Source organism: Helicoverpa armigera, chromosome 2, assembly GCF_030705265.1.
Source record: "Helicoverpa armigera isolate CAAS_96S chromosome 2, ASM3070526v1, whole genome shotgun sequence".
Classification (NCBI taxonomy): Eukaryota; Metazoa; Arthropoda; class Insecta; order Lepidoptera; family Noctuidae; genus Helicoverpa; species Helicoverpa armigera.
Window position 1 is genome coordinate 9,170,785 of NC_087121.1, and position 18,469 is coordinate 9,189,253.

The window sequence follows — 18,469 nt, forward strand, 5'->3', positions numbered from 1 at the left end:
ACTTGACTACTTGCGGCACATTTCGCTGGTCGAAAATCGCAAAAGGCCGCTAGCTTAACAGCATTCTTATGATTATTCAATTAATAATTATTTTGGTTATGGTCGAACAGACCCAGGCCTATCATTTTAACTACCTGACATTTTAACTATCAATCTGAAGGTTTATCTATTTTTTTTTTGTGTTGTTTCTGTTCGTGAACGATAAGATAGGGCATCATTTTATTTTAGCAAACACTCATCATTATCTGCCTAGTAAAAAAAAAAACTTTCGGAGTTAGATATCCCATTTATCTAGGACAGCTAATTAGTACCTATTTAGGTAGTTAGACATTGTAGAGTGGAATGTTAATATATAAAGAAAAACAGAGACCCCAAAAATACTCAAACTGAGAAACGACCTAAATTCTATATTATTCAAAGGGCAAAATGCAGACAATACCACAAGCTAAACCAAGTTAAAATATGCATTATTTACTTTTCATCATAACCCCATAAAACCCCATGGCGGTCAAAAACCCCATGATTAAAATGATAACAAACTTTAAAATGGACGGAAATTGAGTCATAAATATTTTGGGGTTAAGCGGGCAAAAAAAGCATTTCAAACCAAATTGCCTGTCATATACTTAAACGGGGTTGTTTAAAAATGTTGACAAAGCTAATATAAAGGGTTCAGTACACATTTGCAAAATGGACGACACAGTGAAAATGTTTGTTTTGTTGAATATTTATTTCATGGTTTTATTAGGAAATTATTTTTTTGTTTAACATGTTGATACAAGTGAATTAAAAAATGTGGCCAAAATTTCGTCGCTTTAAGTACCTATCTTTATTATCCCGTAGTATATTTTTGAGTGTTAATCTGCAAATCTAACGCTTTTACAGTTTGTTTGTTCAGAAACTATGATCACCTACACTATCTCGTCGAGCCTAAGTACCTAGTAACAAGATAAAATTGTCATAGATGTAGACAAGAACGATCACAGTTGTCGGCTACATACATACGATTACGCCACTATTGCAGTACCATTGTGAATCAAGTGTGTTAGAAACTCCTCAAGGGTAGCTGAGCCCATTTAAGTTTTTACTCCTTATGGGTTGCAATTACACACTAATAACAATTTAAGCATGTTCTTACAGAATCTGGAATCATGCACTCCACACAGACGTGGAAAGCCTAAAAAAATACAATAGGATGGTTCTAGAAGGTATGAGACTGCTACTCTCCGTTCTTCGGCGGAGGATGTACCTCATAGATATCCTCTCTCGTCAGTCATGTAAAAAAGGGACCTACAGTAAATACCTTAATTTGCGGGCACCTATGCGAAATCTTACTTTTAAGGACTTTACGTGTATTTCAAAGGGTTTTAATGATTGTAGTATGTTTCTAGCATCAAAAGAGTTAGCCAAGCATGCGTGAGAGTGTATTCTAAATTTGAATTTTGTACAATTGCTAAGAAATTGGTTAAACCTTGTTTTGAACTAATTGCTGGCAGAAAGTTCGTCGGTGTTTTGAAAAGTTTTTGAAGTGATTTTCAGAAAAATGATAATGCAGTTTTAATTAATGATTAATGTACTTTTTTGTTAGATCAAAACATTTTTGAAAAACTATGCGTATTTGATAAAATACGCATAGTTTTTCAAAACGGACCCCCAAGAGACGAGGTTGTTTAAAAATCAGTGATTACGAGACCTTAAGACCTCGTGCTCACAGTCTATGCGCTATTTTCTGTATTTTGTAGAATTTCAAGACTTTTAAAAATTGACAAAGTCAGATAGTCCGATAGTCCGGCCTGTCAAAGTTCGAAACTTGGTATAACGATCTTTGAAAGTTTTGAATTAAAGTGCATTGTCATCGTGAAATCCTGTAAGTACTATCTTTTTTCAACTTAATTTATTACTGAGAATTCTTATTCTTCGTCTTTACCGGACAGAATAATTATCATCATAATAGTGCCTAGAAAATAGTTTCTCACACAAACTAAAACACTTTCATAAACACCTACCTGAGTTATTGTTTTTTCTGTGCAAAATGGAAAGAATAATGACCAGGAAAGCCACTGCACGTTTGGAGGAAGCTAAACTCCAACAAACACTAGTGGAACTTAAGAAATATAAGGATTTGTGTGGGGATCTACAGAGGGAACAGGATGACAATGAGAAGGAAGTACTAAATATTTTAAACAATAATAGTAAATTAAAGAGTGAGATGGCAGAACTGCACTGTCAATTAATAAACACCACAGAAGAACGGGATAAGCTCCAACACATTGTTGACCAGTTTGACCGGTGTAGCGATGAGTTTGACACAACTCTCAAACACAACGCTGAACTGAAGTGTAGGTTGAGTGAGGCCCAGGACACTATTATTAGGATGGAGAGTACCAGCCAGAGACTTCAAACAGAGCAAACCAATGCACTGTTTGAGGAACTGGTTGGTACCACTCCGGTGCAGTCTGCTGACTCACTCTTGAAAAATAGTTCTCAAATAGTGACTATTGACCTGACTACTGACAACAGCTTTGCATCAATATCCCAGGTCAAGCAAATTATTGGCAGCAAAAACAAAGTAAAGAAATATGCCAAAATAAATAAATTTATTAAAAGGACCCAAAAGTTAATAAAAAATAACAAAAATAATTTCACCAAAACCTACAAATCATTAAACAGTTGTAAAAAATTGCAATTAAATTTCAATAATAGTAAAAAAGAATATGAGGTTGATATGCAGCGTCTGCAGTCAAGGATTCTCCATTTACAAGAATCATTGATGGCAGTTACATGCAAATATCAAGCCTTTTATCGACGTAAAATCATCAAATGACCCCTCCCGCTGTGGGTTAGCAGCGGTGAGGGAGTGTCAGACTCTTACTGACTAAAATCGTCGTGTTCCGTCATAGGCCTTTTATGTACCAGGGCCGCGGTATCTCTTTCGAACAACCCGCAGCCCCGGCAGGCCTTGGCCCTGCTGGGCCCCGCTGGGGTTGCTGACGTCTCTTTGAGGAGCGCGTGGAACAACGCGCGCCGTCGACACGGGTCTGTCGTCTAGGAAGACAGAGGGACGATGAGCCACCCGAACTCACCGCCCACAGACCCACGCCTACGGTGGCCGGGAGTCATCTCGCGACACCCGGCGCCCATGGTGTCATCAAGCCTCACAAAGAGAAATGGGTGAGTACATACTGGCAATGAACAGCTTGGTCGATCTGTGTAGTGAGAATGAGAAAATGTTTAATTCATTAACAAACAATCGAACACCAGGTTGTGAACAAGATCTGCCAGGCTGTTCAGGGTTAGATGGTTCTCATCAATCTTCTCATTGTATTAAATTAAATAGTTGTAAAAAAAGTACTTCCTTCGACACACAAAAACCAATAAAATTAATACAAAAGGAAAAAAATAATTGCAATAAAATAGTAATATATAGCGATGAAATTGGACAAAACATGTGTCACAGATTACATCAACATTTAGGTGACCAGGTAATAAACTATTGTATGCCTGAGGCTACTTATGAACAAATATTAGATAAAATACTAAGCAGTAGTTACTGTCCAACTACTACTCTGGTTGTACTAATTGGGAGAAGAGGAAATGCCACTATTAAATCAGTTATTAAATACTTTGAGTGTTTATCTCAATTAAACGTAGAGAAAATAGTTTTGTATGCTTTTCCCTATGGCAAGGGCTTGTCGCAGACAGAAAACAAATATAGACATAAATGCAATCTTAAAATACAAACTATGACATTGTATAATGAAAAATTCAATTTTATTGACTCTAATGTACTCATTAGTAATAATTATTTTATGACAAAAGATAATTATTATCTTTGTAATTTTTATAAAGAACAAATAGCAAAATCGCTATTTTATTGTATTTATAACAAAGCCAAATGCTTGGCTAACGATACTGCTCCTTTTCAGCAGTCTAGTTTTATTTTTTCACAGAACTTGGAATTAGTTCCAAGTGATTTAAATTCCACCACCAGACAATAGAGCCAATCTCTAGCAATAGTCAATCGATTATTTTGGATTGTGACATAAATACAATTATATCTTCAAATGTACAATTAAATACCGCAAAAAATGTTGTCACTTCTGATCCATCAAACCCTTTGAGTATAAATACTAGAAACAAACACAATCTGAATATATTCCATCAAAATATTCAAGGTTTGATTGGTAAAGAATTGGAATTGGAGTTGTTCATGAACTGTAATAATATAGATATTTTATGTTTAACTGAGCATTGGCTTAAAGAGCATCAGTTCATGTTTAGCTTCAAGAACCATTGTGTAGGCAGCTCGTACAGCAGAGTAAATATAATACGTGGTGGTTCTCTAATAATTCTTCGCAATACCATTAAATTCAAAGAACGGAAGGATATTGTGAACCTTTCTGTTGAGCGAGTAATTGAGATATCATGCGTTGAGCTTGAGCAGTTCATTGTAATGAGTGTATACAGGCCCCCATGTGCAACATATACAATTTTTGAGAAGCATCTGGAAGATGTATTATTCAAAATTTCTAATAATAATAAAACAGTTGTCGTCTGTGGAGACTTTAATATTAATATACTGGAAAATACTGCTATTGTTAATAATTTTATAACTCTATTTAAATCATACAACTTGTACAGTACATTTCTCGAGCCAACTAGAATAACTAGCACTAGTGCTACATGTATAGACAACATTTTCACAAACCTAAAACCTTTAAATAAACAAATTTTAAATGTGTTGGATTCTGATCACTCTGGTCAATTAGTTATTTTTCCTATGAAAACTAACAGAGCTCTGAGAAAAAATGTAAGTTTTATTCCTGTAAACAAACATCGCTTGGAACAATTTAAAAATAACTTGTTTGAAAAACTGCCTGAATTGCCCTATCATGATAATCCTGATCAAGCTTACAGCCTTTTATTCAACTTAATTAATTGTGAATTTAAAAAAGTTTTTACTACTAAGTCCATATCTGTTTGTGATCAGGCAACATTTAGTGATTGGGCAACGCCGGGTATTTACAAAAGTAGACAGAAATTGTTTGAATTATACTATGAAAGATCATTCAATCAAGATGAAACATTTAAACAGTACGTTAAAAACTATTCAAAAATATTTAAACGAGCCTGTACCTCCGCAAAATCAGTACACATAAAACAGAAAATAAAAGCTTCTGGAAATAAAATAAAAACCACCTGGAATATAATTAATTCAGAAATAGGCCGATCCACTGTACGGAATCGAGACTTTCACTTAAAAATAAACAATGTAGACATTAAGTCAGACTCGGAGGTAGCATCTGAGTTTGAAAATTTTTTCACCAATATCCCTATTTTAACAACCAGAACTCTGATGGCATCTTCCAGTTCGGCTCTTACAATATTAAAAAATTGTGTTGCGGAATGTGACAAAGGTTTTGAATTCACGGTTGTCAGCTCTAAGGATATTATTCAAGCGTTTAAAGATCTCGATGTAAAAAAGACTGCTGACCTTTGGGGATTGTCAGTTCAGATAATCTCATCGATAATTGAAATAATTTCACCTTATTTAGCAACTGTGTTCAACTCTTGTGTTGCATCTGGTGTTTTTCCTGACTTGATGAAACTTAGTAAAGTAATTCCATTGTTTAAATCTGGTAGTACAACCGATCCATCAAATTTTCGGCCAATTTCAATTTTACCCACTTTGAGTAAAATTTTTGAGAATTTAATATTACGTCAATTGTTGAGCCATTTTAATAGAAACAACTTGTTGCACACAAAACAATTCGGATTTACCAAGGGTCGTTCTACTACGGATGCGGGCGTGGAATTGCTTAAAAATATATTCGAGGCCTGGGAGGATTCGCAGGATGCGCTCGGTATTTTCTGCGACTTGTCCAAGGCTTTGATGATATACTCATCAGGAAACTTCACCACTATGGTATCAAAAACAAGGCTCTTGACCTTCTAACTTCTTATTTGCATAATAGAATTCAGAGGGTGGATGTCAATGGTAAGAGGTCTTCTGGATCTACGGTCACCATGGGGGTTCCACAGGGTTCAATTCTAGGCCCTTTTTTGTTTCTTATTTATATTAATGACCTCCCTTATCACGTAAGGGATAATCACAAGATTGTGTTGTTTGCTGATGATACTTCACTCGTTTTTAAAATCAAGCGCCAACTCGACAATTTTGACGAAGTTAACAATGCACTCTCAAAGGTTGTTCATTGGTTTAATGTCAATAATCTTCTTTTAAATGAATCAAAAACGAAGTTAATTAAATTCTCAACGCCTAACGTAAGGCAGTTACACACCAATGTACAACTAAATGGAGTAGAGTTGAAGCCTGTTGAGTCAACGGTATTTCTTGGTTTGACCGTTGATTCCAAACTCCAATGGGGCCCACATATAGTTAAATTGTCAGGAAGGCTTAGTTCAGCCGCCTATGCCATTAAAAAGATCCGACTTATCACCGATGTGGACACAGCCAGAATAGTTCATTTTAGTTACTTTCATAGTTCAATGACGTATGGGATTCTCCTTTGGGGAAACTGTGCGGATGTTGAAACTATATTTATTTTACAGAAAAGAGCTGTTCGAGCCATTTATAATCTGGGTCCAAAAGTTTCTCTCAGAGAGAAATTCAAAGAAATAAACATTCTGACTGTTGCCTCTCAATATATTTTTGAAAATTTAATGTACGTTCGTAAAAACATTTCAAACTTTGTTCAAATGTCTGATGTTCATTGCATAAATACTAGGAATAAACATAATCTTGCTGTACATGCTACTCGCCTCCACAGAGTAAGCAACTCGTTCATGGGTCAATGTATACGCTTTTACAATAAACTTCCCAAAGCGGTTCGTGACTTACCTATCAGGAAACTTAAAAATCATATAAAATCCAAACTTTTGAAAAAAGGATATTACAAAATATCTGATTATTTAAATGATAAAGAAGCTTGGGAATGAGCTGCTCGCTTAGTGAGTGATATCTTTTTAAATGCCTGTGAATTGTTACTTTTGACATTTAAATATTATTATCATCAGATAACATTTTATTAATGACATTCTTTTTATTGACATTTATATGTTATAATTGTATTTTTTTTTAATTTATTATTATTATTGTAAATGTGAGTATCGTGTATGCGAGCAACATTATATATTCTTATAACATAAATACTGTCTGGCGGGTTTGAGTATTTTTGAATGGCCTACGCAAATGTTCTGCAGATCTGGTATCGTCGTGTGACAGGTCGTTGAGCTCCCTAAGATATGGTTGAGCTACACGACGACTGATGCATGCGTGCCGTCTGTTGGGACTGGTCAGCTCCAGCCTGATGTGGCTCTTTCCTCAAAAGGCCATTCCAGACCGCGTACATGGTGACACTCACACATAATTATTTCATTTATAACATGTTTGGACTTTAAAGGAGACTATGACCCTTGAGTTTGTTTCGGCGTTTCTTCTCAGGGATCAGTCAGTTAGGAAATGCCGGCCTCAGCGTTCTTAAAATGACGTGTAAAAGTGATGTAATGTCCAACTTGCAAAATAAACAATTTCATTTCATTTCATTTCATTTTCATTTCGATAGGAGACGAGTTGTGATCGGCAATGCTTACTTTAAATTGGTTTTGTCGCAGCTCACAGTACTGATACTCTTCTAAATAGTGTTTAATTATGCAAAAAAGCGATATTTTAAAACACGTGGGTACAATATCTAAACAATAGAACGCTTTACACTAAAATACCGAAACTCTTAACATTGCCATCAATCATCAGTATAGCCCATTTAGAGCAGGTGAAAATTTTATCAAATACGCATAGTTTTTCAAAAATGTTTTCATCTAACAAAAAGGTACATTAATCATTAATTAAAACTGCATTATCAGTTTTCTAAAAATCACTTCAAAACCTTTTCAAAACACCGACGAACTTTCTGCTAGCAATTAGTCCAAAACAAGGTTTAACCAATTTCTTAGCAATTGTACAAAATTCAAATTTAGAATACACTCTCACGCATGCTCGGCTAACTCTTTTGATGCTAGAAACATACTACAATCATTAAAACCCTTCAAAATACACGTAAAGTCCTTAAAACCAAGATTTCGCATAGGTGCCCGTTTTTTTTGCAAAAGAGTGTATATGCCCTTTATTTTAAAACTATGTAAATAAGCAAGTACTTACCTATGCCCTTAATGTGTTAGTTACATGGATAAGAGTTTTATAGTTCACTTCCTTGGCAGTTATCGAATAGTACCTAGTTTAACTAATATCAGAGTTCAATTACTTCAGTTATCTTTTAATTACAAAGTTAAAATTAACTAGTCTAAGATAAGACGTAGTTGAAGGTTATATTTATTTGTTTCCTTGAATAACTTTCAATTATTTTCCCGTAAAAAGGTAACACACGATAACGATAGATACACTTTAATTAATTTTGACTTATTTAGAAATCCATTTTATTTGGCTGCATTTTATTTTATTTTGCAATAGTTTATCGAAACATTTCAACTATGCAACGGTAATTAATGAATAGATAATTGTTTTTTGTTTACTATCTGAAATTAGTTGGATAAACCTGTCGAAACTTGAGTCTATTATTTAAAAAAAACTAAGCAACATATGCTTGGAAGCGAAAAATTTCCTCAAAAAGCCATTTCAAAACACCAAAAGGTCAAAAATATGTACAGAAAATTAATTTTAATTATGTATTACAAATAATGAACTAATATTTGTGACGCTATTCGTTCACATCTGTACAAATATGCCATGCAGGTATATTTACCACTATCCTTATACAAAAATTAACTATTAAACACCATCAGATACAAATGTGCATGTAAGACTTTATATTGGTACTTTTAAATTTTATTTTATATTTTTTTATGTGCTGTCAAAACTGTGGCATTCTATAATCCTGTCAAATCAAATAAATTCAAAGAACCTGTTTTTAATTCCGTCATGATAAAGGAAGTTCATCATTAGAAAGTGTATCATTGTAAAAAATATACCTAATAGTAAAAACACTACGATAAACCAAACAATTCATAATCTCTCTATCCGTCTCAAAATATTATCTAACGCCTCTTCTAAAAAGTGTACATCTTTAAAACGTATTTTATCTTTAACATTCACTAATACCACACTAAACCATTGTAGGGTTATCTCTGTGTACACTTAACACTGACTTAAAAAACGAAAAGCAAAATGAACACTGTTCGTGAATTTTCGAACGTAGGATGGAGTGGTAAGACACGACTTACAGTATTTTTGTTTATACAAATGTAAACTAATAATTTTGTGCAGAGTTCTAATATCTAATAATTTAAATTTTTGAAATAAAAAATATTATCACATTATTTTACTAACGATTTACTCAGTAACTTCGATTTTACCAAAAAAAAAACGGATTTTCTAAAAGAACACTAAGTTTGTCCCAACTATGTCGGGGTTGGCTTCCAGTCTAACCGAACGCAGCTGAGTAGGTACCAGTGTTTTACAAGGAGTTGCCTATCTGATCTTCTTTTTTAATTTAGTTTAAATGTAAATAAGGAAAATTAATGAACAGTTTCTGTTTGTTACAAGTTACAACGCATCATGTGTGACTCCAACGACGGGGACTGCTCTTCAAGTCTTCGCGTCAGCCTTACAGTTCTTTGCAGCTGCACAATGTGCAATATCAGAAGGATTAATAGCAGATTCTAACGTTCAAGGTAAATCATTCAATGTTTTAATTTCGCGTCAGTGTCCCCTGTTAATAGTACGTAAATATTTTCAATACCGAATAGATAGATCATTGAGGAAAGATAGTTTTAGTGGATGGTTAATATACATTTGGGTAAACGCTTGCCTAGGTTTTAAATTGTATTCTAGTACAATCGATCGATTACAAAACAAAATCTTTGAGCATCAAATATTGATGGGTTTTGTGCATCTTTATCATATGGGATACCATATTGATAGTTTCAAACTTGTTGCAGATAATGAAGAGTTTGACTTCATAATAGTTGGAGCTGGAACTGCCGGTAGTGTTCTAGCAAACCGACTGAGTGCTATAGCCGAATGGAAAATATTACTACTTGAATTTGGCGGTGATGCCCCCATCGAAGCTGATGTAAGTAACATAGAAAGTGTTTAAGACATCAACAACAATTTTAAAGTTATTTGATATAATATATTAGATATTTAGATTCCAGGTCTGGACAAAGCAATGTGGAAAACCAGATATGATTGGGGTTACGTAACTAATGACAATGGAGTAACGAACCGCGCTCATATTAATGGATCCATTAATTGGCCTCGAGGCAAAATGATGGGAGGCAGTAGTAACCTTAACGCTATGATATACATTCAAGGAAATGATCAAGATTATCAAAATTGGTACGATGCAGGTAACACTGATTGGAGCGTAAAAGAAGTGCGCAGATGCTTCAAAAAAGCTGAAAGCTTTCAAAATATGGAAGCGTTGAAAAATCCGAAAATCAAAGATCACTATGGCCTAAAAGGACCATTAGTTATAAACAAATACAACAGCACCTTTGCATCCATTTACTCAAGGCTTCTATCTGCATGGAACGAAATTGGAATTAAAAATGTTGATGACTTAAATGTCGCGAACGTACTTGGATCAGGAATTTTAACATGTACAGCTGCTAATGGAGAAAGGCAAAGCCATAACAAAGCATACCTGAACCCCATACTACACAGATCAAACCTAAAAATACAAAAAAATACTTTGGTCACAAAAGTATTAATAGATCCTTCTAGTAAAACTGCTTACGGGGTAGAAGTATTGCAAGGCTCGCAGAACTTTACGTATTACGCTAGCAAAGAGGTTATCATAAGTGCAGGAGCTATAAACTCACCTCAACTTCTGATGTTATCTGGAGTTGGCCCAGAAGAACATCTAAGTTCAAAGAATATTTCAGTAATAGTTGATTCACCAATGGTGGGACAAAACCTACAAGATCATTGTATTATACCTATAATAATGTACGCTGACGAGCCAGGTGAACTGAACAATGCGGAACAACAATTTGGTGTCATACAGTATCTTTACAACCGCACAGGATATTTAGCACAAAATAGTTTCGCTGACGTACTGGCATTTTTCTCAGACACACGAAGAGCCACTTACCCAAAATTCCAAACTCATTTTTCACTATTTTGGAAAAATAGTTCCTTAATTCAACAAGCTTTGAAAATACGTTTCAGATACAAAGACGAAGTTGCAGACCCAATTATTGAACTAAATAAGAAATATGCAGTTTATATGCAACTGTTCAATCTTTTGCATCCAAAATCCACAGGGAACATTACCTTAAATTCAAATGACCCTAGAGATTATCCAATCATTAACCCAAATTATTTCTTTGATCCCAGAGATTTAGAAACAGCAGCAACGGGCATAAAGATACTCACTAAAATACAAAATACCAAGGTTATGAAAGAAATTAACGCCTTCTTGGGTAGGATGGAGTGGGGACCATGCAACGTGTATGAATTGGATAGTAGAGAGTACTGGAAATGCGTTTGTTTAGAAATGGTGCTTACGGTGTATCATCCTGTAGGAACCTGTAAGATGGGACCTGATCCAAAGACTTCAGTCGTGAGTTCTCGGTTGAAAGTACATGGAGTAAATAATCTCCGAGTAGTAGACGCTAGTATTATGCCAACACTTACTAGTGGCAATACCAATGGACCGACAGGGATGGTAGCAGAAAAAGGGGCTGAAATGATACTAGAGGATTACAAGAAAAGACAGTGACATAATGTGGTAGTAAATAAGTATGTAAGTAAACGCGTATTAGCAATGTTGCCGACCCCTTGTCTGGATTATTGAAAGTCATCATTTTACATAATTTTCTAAATCTATGGTTATTTAATATTATGCAAATATGTTTTGAAGAAACTATTCTGCCTACTCTTTATTATTGCTTGACATGTTAAGGAATTCTCGAGATCGAGTATTTTTTTTTTTTACTATGATAGTGAGCTTTTGTTTGCCATTATAACTAGGTATCAAGTGAATACTTCTTTTATATCCCATAGAACCTTTTATGAAAACCGTGTAGGAGGAATGCGAAAGCAAATATCAATCAAAATAACAATCAAAATGAAACCTACACAGTGTGTTTTTATGATGTTGTGATTTATCATCTATTCAAAATATATATCACCTTTTGTAATCTGAATAAATCATAATGTGTGTCGCCTTTTTCTAAATTCGCTATAGTTAGTGTCTCGACCCCTATCATCCTCATCAGCATCATGTTAGTCAATTGCCGTCCACTGATAAACGTAGGCCAAAGAAAACTTCTTTTTATATATGTAGTTCCTTTGCCATTCTATAAACATTATTATCTAACATAATCTCTATTTGCGATCCAACCCTTTCAAATGTTTGTTTGAAAACATATCTTTCATTGTCAAGCGCGTAATAAAATTCAGCCTTGTGTAAAAATTGAGGTAGTAATAAAAGCGTAATCTCTTTAACTGGATAAATTATAATTATTACCCTGCAGTGAAATTATCTAACCAACACAACTAAACCAACAGGTAAGGTGAAGGTTTCGGGCCTACAGCAGTTTAGGTTTTGTAACTCAGTAATTACTACTATTTTGAACTGATAAAATATCTTTCACAGTTTTCACTAAAAACCTTAACACATTTTTTTAAGGGTAAATTATCGAATGACCCGTCCCGTGGTTGCAGCACGAGAGAGTGTCAGACTCTTTCTGACTAAATCGAACTACGTTCCTATTTAAGCTCTTTATGTACTATCCTATTATTTATACCTATATCCTATCCCGCAACCTATAAGTACACCTTAACTAACAATAAAAGAATTAACAAATATATTCAATTACCAAAATGAATCCTGGAATTCCCACTAATATTACTATTCCGAACTACAATACCTGTCGTGCCAAAAACTAGGATCCATATAATAATTGGAGCTGACACATAAATCAGAAACCTAACAATATCTGAAACTGAACAGATATTCTTCAAGCTATTGTGAGAGACGACCCAGATATTCTAGATTATCGGAAATACATTTATCGAGATTTGGCACTACTAAAGACCTAGTTGGCGCCGATGTAACCCGAAACTGGTCGCTGATATGAAGATTATTAAGAAAAATGGTCATTTAAAATTTTATGCCAACACTTTGAATTTAATAGCCTATATGAAAGCCGGTTGATGAAAATGATATTTTTTACCATTAAAGTTGAGGACACTCTTTGAAATAAAGTTTTAACAGCTGTGTATACACATTTTTTTCAATTTTTTAAAACTTTTTCCCCAATTATTTTTCTTTATTTTATAAAAATTAAGCAAATAGTAAGTGTGTGCCATGCGGGTATTTTTCTAATGTGGTGCATATTTCCTGAAATAATACATACTCAAAGACACATATAAAGTCACAATACCGGTAAGACCGTGTGACCTTCGGAACCATTTCATGACAGCAGTAATAGTCAAATACATCGATATATTTGCACTTAATTTTTTACACCGCAAAAGTCATCAAAGCAAATAAATCAAACGCCACATTTAAACAACAGACCACAACAGCAAACATCAAAGTGTTACAACTGGCCCTCAGTCTCATTGTACCCTGTGATGAATGGAAACGTTTACAAAAGGTGTTCTCACTAACCCACATCGATTCTTTCACTTGTTTGTGCCATTTTAAATTAGTAGCGCTAAAATCCACCGATAATATAAACGCCAGTTTAATTAAAACAACCGTTAACTATGAATTTTCACATTCAACAGTCATCATCTCCCGAGCCTTTTCCCAACTACATATATTATGTTGGGGTCTGCTTCCAGTCTCACCGGATGCGGCTGAGTACCAGTGTTTTACAAGGAGCGACTGCCTATCTGACCTCCTCAACCCGGGCAACCCAATACCATAATCATGGTTAACATTTTCATAATAAACTGTAGTTTTAAGAAAAACGAACGTTTATCTTCTCGGTGAAATTGAGCCTAGGAAGTGCACTGCTTCTTTTGTTTCTAGTAGACAATGTCGTTTACTGCGGCGTTCGAGAGAATTCTTTCGCTCGAATACATGAGGATTTAAATGCGTACACAGAAAGTCACTCTGAGTAAATCTTCTGTCTGCGAGTCTAGAAAGTTATTGGTGCTGCGCTAAATTGAGGGTGGGTGTTTTGCTTTGGTGCGAAAAAGAACTTGATTGCAGAAGATATTTAAGTACTCAGAGGTGCCAGTTTAATAACAGCTGATAATAAAATGTCTTTATCTTTAAATAAATAGGTTATACATAGATATAATTCAATTGTTTTTGTAGTATTCTTTGTTAAAAGCATTAACGCACGTCAATCCATAACAATGGTTTACTTATATAAAAGGCTCATTGTGTATGTAAAAATATCTTCATTCTTTTAAGCACTATATATTTCACAAAAAGCATAATTCATTGAATGTCATAATATCCATAAATATTTTACGCTATTTTACTCCGACTGTCTATCAGCTGCTTTAAGGATTATTCAAAATATAAAATGTTAAATACACGCCATTTTCATGCATTACTGTAAAGTGGGTGAGATCAGAATACATTGTATAATAAGTGTATTATTATAGAAGAAGTTTTATAAAACAACTAGCGATTTGCCCCGCGGTTTCTCCTGCGTTTCGTTGGAACTTCTTCCCATACTTGGACTAAAAATAAAGTCTTATTTACTCGAGGATATATACCTAGTGTAGCTTTCCAAGAGCGATTTTTTCGAATTTACTTCAGAGTTTTGGGATTTTATGGTCCACAGAAACCAAAAAAAAAACATCTCATCAGTAAGTACCTATATAGATAGTTATTTCTCATGTTTTTTTGCAGTACGAATTATGCAAATACATACTTCCAAAAGCTACGGACTATTGTTCCCCATCCCCACAAAATATTTCACTATGCTAATTCTATCCGAATACGCAAACTGCAAAGCAGTCGGCACAATAAACAAAACACGACCGAACCCCGCCTAGCGTTTTGCCAGAAAAGCGCCTATTTACGAAACGTTCCATATCTTTCCAGACTAGAGAACAAACCCTTGCATATACCATTTATTTAGGGACCTCTCTACACAAAACTATCTTGACCCTTTATTGACATTGAAAACGGGAAGCTTTTTCATGATTGCGGTCCAGAGTAAACTATTTACTTTAGTACGGGAATAACCCCTATTGTGTTGTGTTGTCTTGCCTTTAAGCTGAGGACGAATATCAATATATCACATGCATAAACATGTCCCAATATGGACTCTGATTCGGAAAAAGGAAATGTATTGAGCACTTATTTCTGTATCAAGTAGTGGATTTGATGGGGAAAATGGGTTTGTCTGTTATTGTTTGTATCTGACCCGAATATAGATCTGCTCCATTAACCAAATGGCATATCTTTAAAGGCTTCTTAACATATTTCTCTTACCTCCTTTGTATTCTATAGACTGAGATTATATAAATCCAGTTTTGGTTAAAATATTAATGTGAAAACCACTTTAAAAATGTTCTCTTCGAGTCAATTTTATGAACGTTTCAATGCAGTTTCATCGTATCCACCGATATCCTTTCTTTAGTTCGATTTACCCCATCTTCCCGCATAGTCCCCGAGAGAAATCCGGGAAAAGCTCCACAGACTGTGTTGCAAAAATACATCGAATAACATTGCGTTTTTATCCCAAAAAATCTTTGGTATGTATTGAGGAAAAAATCAAATCGTAACGCACTATTCGCGCGGGTTAAATGACATCCCTAATACTTGTTTATTTTTATAGTCCCATTATAAAGGAAACGTGGCTATCTGCGTTCAGACGTTATCAGGTCAACCGTGACTTTCTCCGGTTTGGCCAAAACAGGACAGTTTGTTCGATGATTATGTGAAAATTGGTATTCAGTGTGATTGTTTTGTGACACAGATACGGTATTTTGACTTTGTTCTCGTTAAAAAAAATACGTTGATAAAAATAATAAAATTTTTTGATGGGAAACCAACAAAGAAAAATGTTGAATTCTATTTTATATATCTACGAAAAACATACCACCCCCGAAGCAAAATCTGTTTAGGATAATTTTTCTAAAAATACAGAAACAAAAACCATAGGGGAAAACATAAAACTACTCAAACACGAATCGCACCACAATACTCGCGTGTGATCTGATGTCTGTTTATTCCCAAAATCCTATCGTTTTCCTTATGAAATTATTTCCAACAAAAGCACCTGGATTTTCACATGAGAAACTGTGAAAGGGTACCGTAAAACGGAACGAAAATCATTGAATAGTTTACATGAAAGGGTGAGCTGAACAAAATGAATTGGGTTCTGTGATACGGCGAAAATCGAACGTCGGTGCAAAAACATTTGTTGCTTTGACCACCCCTGATTTAGGTTATTTAACCCGTTTTACCCTCTATCATCGCTCGAAAGATGAAAGGATTATAAAACCTATTTACTGTGGAACTTTAGTTTGGTATGCAACCTGCTTTGTCGAAACTTGTTTGTTTTTTAAACCTTTGGGGAGTGTAAACTAATGCATGTAATGTATTTTCTTTTTCATGTCTTACGTTTTTGTCATCAATATTTCTTTAATACATTTAAAGGTATCACATTCAGATTGGAAGCATTTTATTTTTGAGTGTTTTTGTAATAGGATTTTACGCTCGGTTATTTAGATTGTCTTAACCTTTATTACAAGTCATTTTTCAAATACTGTTACGAAGTAACATAAAACGCAATAACGTTCATTTATTGTCCCCGTTTTGTGTTACGAACAACAATATTTCTAATAACTGCTTAAGAACAAAAAGGGATTCATCTGGAACCATCGCCTTAAGCCAAGACATTCTAAGTTTCTTTTTAAAAGTTGTGAACTTTCCGTCAAGACGGATCACACACTACCACGCACCAAACTTCGAGTATAAGGAAGCTAGAGCAACACACAATGATAGTTGCCAGTACCTTCTAGCTGACAAAAAAAAACAGTCTTGATTGGACCGTGGTCCGTGACAGTGTGTGATCCACCTATATACGTACATACCCAATCGTATCTTATCTTGGGAAACTTTAATCAGATGCGTAAGAAAAATAGCTCCGATTTGTTAACGTCGCCACAGAAGGCCTTAGTTTTTTCAACCTTCCCCTTGAACATCTGTTTTACTATTATAGTGGGTGGTAAATAATATTGGTATCACTGATTCGAGTATCTGCTCCATTTGTTTAGTCTGTGACTTATGAAATGTATTGGTATACAGACTTTTTTTTTGGGTATGTATGTAGTTTTATAAAAGTATATAAGTACTTCAGTGGAAAGGTGAACGATGTCACAGTTCTTTGTTTTTTTTTACTATTTTTCATACAGAGTCTTTCAGTAAGATATTCGTTAAATAGTAGTGCCTACCTGACTCATAGGATCACTTATATCATGTTGAATATGCAACGTTTATAGTTTACTGATTATGCCTGCAATACTGGTGGAGATAACATAACGATATAGAGGTAATAAGAATAAGGCGTTGATCAAGAGTAACTAAAGAGTAGTTACTCTATGTTTTATGTTATGTTATGGCCATAGATACATTTAACATCATGAACTCATGACAAATAAATACCCTATTGTTTCACTCAGTAGCGAGAGTATTATCGTCTGAAAATACACACACAAAAGGCTTGGAACCAACAGCCGTTCCCGAAATCTCGGATTGTTTTTTTTTTCAGGAATGCTAGCGTTTCTACCAGTCCCTTTCATACAAATTATATTTAACAATGTTCTTTTCAGCTTTCCACATACGTTGAGATAAGCTGACGGGAGATAGTGAAAAAAATAGTTTTTTTTTTTGTTATGTTACATGAATTTGAATGTGGCTTTAAAGTACTACAGGCACGAGGTTTGGTTTTTATAATCCATGCTGGATTATGATGATGGTTTGTGTATCAGGTTTTGAGTTTGAGTTTGCTTTGTGATTCCAAAATCGTGTGTTTCCAAAAACGTATAAAGTCAATTACGATGGCAATTATGGTTTTATTTTGAAAATAGTATCTAGATGCAAAATTTTCAAAACTGCGTGAATGATAGCTGGACTATATGAAAATTTAATACAACGTACAACAGCATACTTTTCTATATTCACAGATGAATAAGGTTTCCATCAATATACATCTTTTTATTTTATTTTTTATCTTACAAAAATGCAGCATTTTTGTTTCATCACATTGGCAAAACTTAGATGACAGTTCTTTATTTTAGAAATAACTTACATCTTCTGCAACTGAGTGTAAATATTTACTTCTAAACACCCACATTTATTTTGTTGTTTATAACCGGAGTCATAACAATATTTATGGCTCCGGTGTGATAAATTCGGCGTATTCAAATGTACCCCATAGTTTGTGGGTCGCATTAGAATGAGGCGGGCCATATCCTAAGCTATTTCGAGACGAGAATGCTAAT

General features: G+C 34.5%; 1 protein-coding gene across 1 annotated transcript; it reads left to right on the forward strand.

Moving 5' to 3' along the window:
* The first annotated feature begins 8,913 nt into the window (after positions 1–8,913).
* On the forward strand, positions 8,914–12,207 carry LOC135118153 (ecdysone oxidase-like). Its single transcript, XM_064039329.1, has 4 exons — positions 8,914–9,242; positions 9,581–9,708; positions 9,976–10,109; positions 10,185–12,207. Exons 1-4 carry the CDS (start codon positions 9,235–9,237, stop codon positions 11,760–11,762), a joined length of 1,848 nt encoding a protein of 615 aa, XP_063895399.1. The 5' UTR covers positions 8,914–9,234; the 3' UTR covers positions 11,763–12,207.
* Positions 12,208–18,469: the final 6,262 nt, after the last annotated feature.

Bases quoted from the DNA above. Each gene is read 5' to 3' on its own strand.
- LOC135118153 (XM_064039329.1), top strand. The intron at 9,709-9,975 runs GTAAATCATTCA...AACTTGTTGCAG, and splicing joins AGCAGATTCTAACGTTCAAG to ATAATGAAGAGTTTGACTTC. The intron at 10,110-10,184 runs GTAAGTAACATA...TTAGATATTTAG, and splicing joins ATGCCCCCATCGAAGCTGAT to ATTCCAGGTCTGGACAAAGC.